Source organism: Hevea brasiliensis, chromosome 13 (assembly GCF_030052815.1).
Source record: "Hevea brasiliensis isolate MT/VB/25A 57/8 chromosome 13, ASM3005281v1, whole genome shotgun sequence".
Classification (NCBI taxonomy): domain Eukaryota; kingdom Viridiplantae; phylum Streptophyta; class Magnoliopsida; order Malpighiales; family Euphorbiaceae; genus Hevea; species Hevea brasiliensis.
The window spans coordinates 64,315,152-64,323,033 of record NC_079505.1 but is presented as its reverse complement, the minus strand read 5'-3'; the positions used below and the strand labels follow the sequence as shown (position 1 = coordinate 64,323,033).

The 7,882-nt window shown below is 28.9% G+C and overlaps 1 protein-coding gene across 4 annotated transcripts; it reads right to left on the bottom strand.

Moving 5' to 3' along the window:
* Positions 1–903: 903 nt before the first annotated feature.
* On the bottom strand, positions 904–5,573 carry LOC110639547 (shikimate O-hydroxycinnamoyltransferase-like). Of its 4 annotated transcripts, none has more exons than XR_009142549.1 (5): positions 5,464–5,573; positions 4,816–5,238; positions 3,586–4,451; positions 1,923–2,511; positions 907–1,189 (listed from the first exon to the last, which is right to left on the bottom strand). XR_009142549.1 is itself a non-coding variant. In XM_058132062.1 (4 exons), the coding sequence occupies exons 2-4, from the start codon at positions 5,221–5,223 to the stop codon at positions 2,508–2,510; spliced, it is 1,278 nt and encodes a 425-aa protein (XP_057988045.1). In that variant the 5' UTR covers positions 5,224–5,238; positions 5,464–5,573; the 3' UTR covers positions 904–2,507. The 4 variants fall into 4 exon arrangements, 2 of the variants coding, with proteins under 2 accessions (XP_057988045.1, XP_057988044.1); XR_009142550.1 differs by having other exon boundaries at positions 1,983–2,511; XM_058132062.1 differs by having other exon boundaries at positions 904–2,511.
* Between the last annotated feature and the right edge of the window lie 2,309 nt (positions 5,574–7,882).

The following is a 7,882-nucleotide window of genomic DNA, read 5'->3' as shown; positions in this document are numbered from 1 at the left end:
GGTTAAGCAATATGACATACCCTAAGTAACATCATAAGCAAAGTCTCAAGCAAATTTCGGCTAACTTGATTTTTCAAGGCTTGATTCCTTTAACTTTCCTCCATGCTCAAGGAGCTCCAAATTTCTTCAAACCACTTTCTAATGCACTTATTGACCCTCAATTTGCCACAAAAACCTATTAAAAACAATAAAATTACAAAAATCAAATATAAAGTAACTAAAGTTAATAAATAAACTAAAATAAAGCTAAAAACATAAAATACACTAAAATATAAGGGCAAAATGGATGCAAAACTATCCTAAAATACCTATATGAAATGAGTGCAATAAAGACAAACTGGGATTATATTGGGTATAGTGTAGATATATTTCTAGACATTAGATTTTAATGTAAGCATGTAACTATGTGTATGTAAGTACTTTTGAGCAATTGTACAAAAACTCTTGTAATATTATTTTAGTATGTAATTAAATACAAATCATTGTAATAGTATTTGGAGATTTTAATTACCTGTATATATTTGTGAAATAAATTGTATTACCCCAATGAATGCAGTACTTAAATTTTCTTCTGAATTTTGAAATTAATGAATTATTTCCTTTATGATGAGTTTGTTAAAAATGAATTGAGATGATTGCTAGAAATGATTTATCAATTGTTGAGATTGAATTGGAACATTTTTTTTGTAAATTACTTTTACAGGTAAATTGAAGAATTGTTTTTATCTAGTTTTAGTCGTAATCACGTGAATTTTCTGTAAAATTTTAAAAATGCCAAATTATTACTAAATAAATTTATGACACATCCTTGAGTTTAAAATACTCAAGATAAATTTTTATCACCATGTTAGACTTAAAAACGAAATTATTCTGCCAAAATCTCTTGTAGTATATTTAATAGATTATCGGTAAGCAAAGTACAGTAATTTATTAGGTATACTACGGGATCATTATACATCATACGGAGGGATAGGGTGTGACATATCACCAATGATTAGGTCCGTAGGATGATCCTTTTTGTAGGTCCAATCCTTAGGTAAATCTTGTTGAATTCCTTAACTTAGAACTTGTTACACTTGTTTCTCTTGGAGTTCAACTTCATCCTCTACTGTCTTCAAAGGATCTTCCTTAAGTTGAGCTTGATCTTCACTAAGTTGAGGATCTTCAAGGATTAACTCATCAAGGTTACCTACAATATCATCATCATAAGAAACATCATTTATAGGACTAAAGGGGTTAACTTCATCAAATACAACATGCATTGACTCCTCAATAACTAAGGTTTTCTTATTGAAGACTCTATATGCTTTACTAGATGTAAAGTACCCCAAGAAGATGCCTTCATCAGTTTTGGAGCTAAATTTATCTAAATTATCCTTTGTATTTAAATGAAGCACTTACAACCAAAAATTCTAAAATAACCTACTTTAGGTTTCTTGCATTCCATAGCTTATAAGGAGTTTTCTTCGAAATAGGTCTAATCAAAACTCTATTTGAAACATAACAAGTCGTATTAATGGCTTCTTCCTAAAAATAAGTAGGCAAATTAAATTCATTCCCCATGTCCAAAAGAGTTTTATTTTTTTTTTCAAGAACACCATTTGTTTGGGGAGTCATATGAAAAGAAAAATTATGAGTGATCCCTAGTGAGTTATAAAATTTTTCAAATATCTCATTTTTAAATTTTCTACCATAATCACTCCTAATAAAAGAAATCTGAAAACCTTTTTCATTTTGAACCATTGTTAAAAATCTTTCAAAAAAATCAAAAATTCATCCTTATAAGCAAGGAATGCAATCCAAGTATACCTATAGTAGTCATCAACAATCACAAAGGTATAATATGCACCACCTAAGCTAGCTACTCTAGTAGGACCAAACAAGTCCATGTGCAACAATTGAAGGGGTCTAGAAGTAGATACCTTATGAATAGATTTAAAAGAACTCTTGACTTGCTTACTCATTTGGCATGCATCACACACCTTATTCTTTTGAAACTTGATATTTGGAAGTCCATCAACTAGCTCATCTTTGTTCAAGTTTGCAAGAAGATCCATGCTAACATGTGTAAGCCTTCTATGCCAAGTTCAAGAGTCATCACTAATAGAAAAAAAAACACTTGACATCTTTATTAGCCAAAGGCATGCAAATCAATAACATAAATGTTTTCAACCCTTTCACTAACAAAAAACATTTTATTATCACACATCCTAGACACAAAGTGAGATTTTGACTCAAATATAACTCTACAACCCTCATTACATAATTGACTAACACTTAGTAAGTTATGCTTCAAACCATCAACTAAAAAAACTTTGTCAAGATAGGAGAGTTTTTCTTATCAATCTTACCTATCCCCACAATTTTACCTATACCATTGTCACTAAAAGTCACTTGCCCACTTCCATCCTTCTTTTTAAGTGAGAGGAGGTTGGCATTTCTGGTTATGTGTTGTGAACATCCACTATCCAAGTACCACTTGTTTTCAAGCTTTGAGGATTTCAAACTCACCTACACAAAATAATTTAATTTACTTTAGGTACACAAATGTACTTGGGTCCTTGGGGCCTAGTAGTTCCATTATTATTAATGTCAAATATTCTACCATATCCAAGACGGACTTTCCTAATGGCACACCTATAGTTGGTGTGACCAAACTTGCAACAATAGTGACAATGACTGTTGAATCTTCTTATTCTTGGTCTATATGCATGAGAATGTGCATATGGTCTCATGTGACCAATATTTTTGTGTCTAATATGTGTATGTGAACATGAAGCATTATGTGTATGATGATGGTTATAAGGCCTAGTAGCATGTCCCCTATAGGAGTTTGACCTAGATGCAAATCTCCTAGATGTATATGTCTTATTAACATTGTGTCTAGAGACATGTTGATGATATGAAGTCTTTCTAGGTTCATTGCCACTAAATGCTTTTTGGTTCTTGTCCTTTAGGATTAGACACCTTTGGACTAGACTTCTGGGGACTAGACTCACTAGAACTAGTTGCTTTAACAAATATGCTCTTGGAAGGAGGTGTTTGGGCAAATTTGCTATAACCAAATCCATACTTGATACTAGGAGACCTTTGATCCAAAATTGCATCAAGTTTGTCCTTTCCCTTAGCAAATTTGGGAAGAGAAGATTTTAACTCAACAATTTCATTTTTTAACTTTTCATTTTCTAATGAGAGCCCATCTAAGAATTTTTGCATATCATTACCTAAAGGTCTATCATCCTTAGTTAAGGTCTCATTCTCCTTCCTCAAACTAACTAGTTTCTTTTTCAAAAGTTAGTCATTCATGACTTTAAGAGCATTAAAAATTTCATCATAAAAAAATTCAACAATATCATCACTTAAAGTTAACTCATTGGAGCTTTCCTCAATTGCCATGAAGCACGTTTGAGCATACAATTTTAAAAAATAAATCATTAATTGCGAAACCCAAATTTAATATTATTTTTATAAGGCATTGATATAAGGTAGTACGCTTAATATTAAAAATCACAACTCATTATTATTTCAGTACTTCAGATCCTGCCAGGAGGAAAAAAGAAATGAAATCAAAACTCATAAAACAACCTCTGGAATGATTGCATGTGATATTCCTGGAGGCATATCTCCAATGCCCAACTCCCATCATCGCTTGGAGCTTGAAGTATGCATCCCTTGCCTTCAGGTGGATTTGCAGGCCTCACACATGCGGGCTTTCCCATTCCAAAATCAGCATCATAGAAAGGTAGCCGCACCCAACTAACAACGATGAGGTTTGGGCATCGACAAGAATTGGCCCCTATTAGGATAGGCTTTAGGTCATCCAACACTTCTAAGCGATCGATAGCCGATCTCAAGTACTCATCATCCATCCTCTTTATTTCCTTATCAATTCTTTCCACAGTGTCCCCTATGGGCTCTGATAGAATCTCACCAGATAAGGCAATTGGTGTAGCAGAAAATATTACATTACCAAAGAAACCAGGTGGAAGTGGTGAATCCAATCTAGACCTACCATCAACGGCTATGCGTAACTTGGTTGGTTGATGATCGGATAAGCCACGTGCTTTGCATGTGCAACGCCATATATGTGCAGTTAGGATCTCATAACTAGTGGATTTTGTTTTGCCATTGTTGTTCTTTACCTTGGTTTTCAAGGTTTCAAGTTGTTGAGGTGTGATCTTAAAGATTTCAATACAATTTTGTTGTAATGTGTTGATTTGGGTGGGAGAGTCCATGGAAAGTGGCTTATCATACTCGATGTGTTCAAATTTCGGGGTTGGTGGGACTCGGCAACGGAGAATGGTCCGATCGACGAATGGTGGTAAGGTATTTGAGAGTCCTCGTGCAACATCACACCATGTGTTGATGAAATGGAGGGCCCCAAAACCATCTGCCAATGCATGATGAAATTGAAGTCCGACAGAGAGTCCACCACATTTAAACGCAGTTACCTAACAATAGAAAGTGCAGCTTAGTTTTCTTTCCAATAAATAATAATAATAATAATAATAATAATAATAATAATGCTTTTGTGAAGGATGAGATGAGGAGTTAAAAAGATTCATCTCGAATGAGTTTCTCATTGGTGGGTGAAAAATAAACCCAATGGAAAATTTAGAGTGATATGAGATTGGAGATAGTAAGACTTATGTATTTAATAAATGACTTATTATATATTCTATACCTTATATCTATAAAATAAGTTTAAAGAAGAACGTCGGGTGAAATGAGATGCTATTCCTCTAAACTTTCTCTTCCTATTAATAATAATTATTATTATTATTATTATTATTATTATTATTATGATGCTTATACCTGTGCACCAAACAGTGGGTTAGAAGAAATGCCTTGTGAATAGTCAACTGAAGGAATGAGCTGAGAATTTTCCTGATTGAGCATCAAGTCACCAAGATCATCTATTTCAGAGTCTGTTTCCGCCTCTATGAACAACACACCCTCATTATTACAATTTATTTCAAGCCTACCATTATCATCTCTTCTTAACCTCCCGGCCACAGGGTAAAATGGCACAAGAACTTTGCTCAAAGCATCCCTGAGCACTTTAGCGTCACAGGAGTGGGGATGATTAGCTGGCTTGTAGAGGTACACTGTAGGGGTGAGATTTATTTCATGCAATATGTCTAAATTAGATAGCCATAAACAACGGGTGGACAAATCTTGGGCTGGCCGTATCATGGTGGACTCCTTTACTTCGATCTTCATCTTGTTAATTACCACCTAAAATAATAGCGAAATCTTGGTTAATTTCTATGGACAAGAAATTCTTATGTCACCCCTATTCTAATTTGAAACGTTGCAGAAGAAACTTTCCTGAAATAGATTTCAATTAATGTCTAGAATTAGGTTGCTTTCATATGTTATCAACAACTTCAACATTTTATCCACTATATTTAGCAATAATTTATATTAGAAACTATCTTTATATGAAACACTGAAACGTACCTGAAGTGGGGAACCAAAAAAATTCTTCGAATGGGAGGTAGATATGCAAGGCGAAAATAAGAGTACCGCTTGAAATATTGCCTTTTTGTCTTGTCTCCTTCAACGTATTCATATACGGAAGGTATTGAATGACAGAGTTTATCTCAGCCGCAAGATAATGCTTGGATCCCAAGCTCCCACGTGGTTGGATAGAAAGTTGATCTTATTCAATTATAACTTTTTTTATAAATATTTTTAAATATATATATATATATATATATATATATATATATATATATATATATTAAAATTTCTCATCACATTGAAATAGTAGCTTTCGTTTTGTTCTCTTGCGGTTTTATGTTATATTCTCCCTGTCACATAAAGATAAATTTATTTTTTTATTTATATTAACTTATAAATTATTTTTTATTTAAAAAAAATTATTTATTAATATATTCTTATTTAATATATATTAAAAAATAAAATTTATTAATTTTAATAATAATTTAGCAACAAGAGTTATTTCATTTTTTATAAAGCAATATAAATAGTGATATACTAAAAAAAAGTAAAAAAAAAATTATTACTCTAACTATATTAATAATATTTTTTTAAATTATGTGAAAATAAAAATAAATTTATCTTTATAAGACAGAGAAAATACATTTTAATAACACCGTTATTTTTGTCGTTCTATATATCTATATATAGAAATTATTAAGTGATATATTTTACTCTGTTGTAAAATAATGCTTGGATTTTGGGGTGGTCACGATTAAAAAATTATCAGTTATAGTTTTTTAAATTATCGATTCAAATTTAATAAAATCATAAATTTAAAATAAATCGCTATAAAACAGTTTGAAAGATGATTTTTGAACCATTAGTTTCGATTTGAGCAATGATTCAAAGGCAGTTTGAAAAAAGATGGCTCAAAATAATTTGAAGGATGATTTGGGGTTGTTTAGAGGTAGTTTAAGGGCGATTTGGATAAAAAAATTGAAAAAAATATTATTAGTTTGAAATTATGTTTATAAAAATATTTTAATTTTTTAAGAAATCTTTCAATCAAAATAAAATAAGAAAAAAGAGAATGAAACTAATTTATCTTTAAGAATAATTTAATAAGAAAAGACTTAGACTTGATTAAAAAAATTAGAGATAAAATTAATTTTTTTATTAAAGAAATAAAAAAAAGTGCTTAAATTTAATTTTGTCTAAGTATCCTTTTGAGACTTAGAGAAATCAAAGTTTTTAGTTTTATTGCTTGCTGTTTTTCTAAAAATTATATGATAAAATGTGATAATTAAAAATAAGTATAAAAAAGAGAAAAAAAATAAAATTGAAGTTATTGAAAATTTTATTGATGATATAAAATAATAGAAAAGTATTTGAGAAAATATTAAAAATTTTAATGAGTATATAAAATAATAAAGTATGAAAATTAAAAGAGTATTGAGAATTAAAGTTGACTAGATAAATGAGTGAGTATTAAGAATTAAAAAAAGTGTAGAGAATAATTGTATAAATAATTTAATATTTATATAAATGAATTATAAATAGGATGAAATATTTATTAAATTTTTTTATATTTTAACTATCAATTTAATCCAGTTCGAAACTGTCAGTACAATTAGATTTAAAATCACCGATTCATAGTTTGTAAAAAATATAAATCTGAAATAAACCGTAAAACAGCGATTTCCGATTTGAAACCGATTCATGGCCTAAGTAACTGGACAGAAAGGTGGTCTTCAATTCCATAAATTTTTCTGCAATTTTAAAAAGTACAAATTATAATTAAGTTATGAGATATAGCAAAATCCAAGATGAGTCCATAGCTTGTTTTTAAATAATAATTTGATTCTCAAAATTTAATTTTTTTTTTTTTAATAAATTACTTTCTGACATTTCAATTGACCGCTAATTTTATAATTGCTTTTTAATTTGAAATAATTTAATTATTAAAATTTTATTTTATTAACTAACTTGTCTTAATATCTAAATTTTATATTTAAAAAATATATATTAGACAAAATATTACATTTTATATTTATATTTATAATTATTTAAATAAAAAATTATAAGAAATAGTTCATAACAAATAATATCTTTTACAAATTCTTAAATTTTTTTAATATCATGGTTTATAATTTTGTAAAAAAAATATTTTGTTTATAGTAATATTTTTTAATATATAAATAATTATAAAAATTCTTTTAACATGACTTGTAAGAAAAAAAATATGCAAAATAGTTTATATTTTTAAGTTCTAATATAAATTATTTTGACAATACATATAAATATAATTTATCATAAATCATTATAGTTATTTGTAATTTATAAGTATTCTCAAAAATTAAATTTTAAAATAAATTTCTATTTAAATTAATTGTTTGAAAAAGTATATTATTATCTATTTAATATTTTATAAAAT

Bases quoted from the DNA above. Each gene is read 5' to 3' on its own strand.
- LOC110639547 (XM_058132061.1), bottom strand. From the start codon at position 5,223: ATGAAGATCGAAGTAAAGGAGTCCACCATGATACGGCCAGCCCAAGAT. The intron at 4,452-4,815 runs GTATAAGCATCA...TTCTATTGTTAG, and splicing joins ACCCACTGTTTGGTGCACAG to GTAACTGCGTTTAAATGTGG.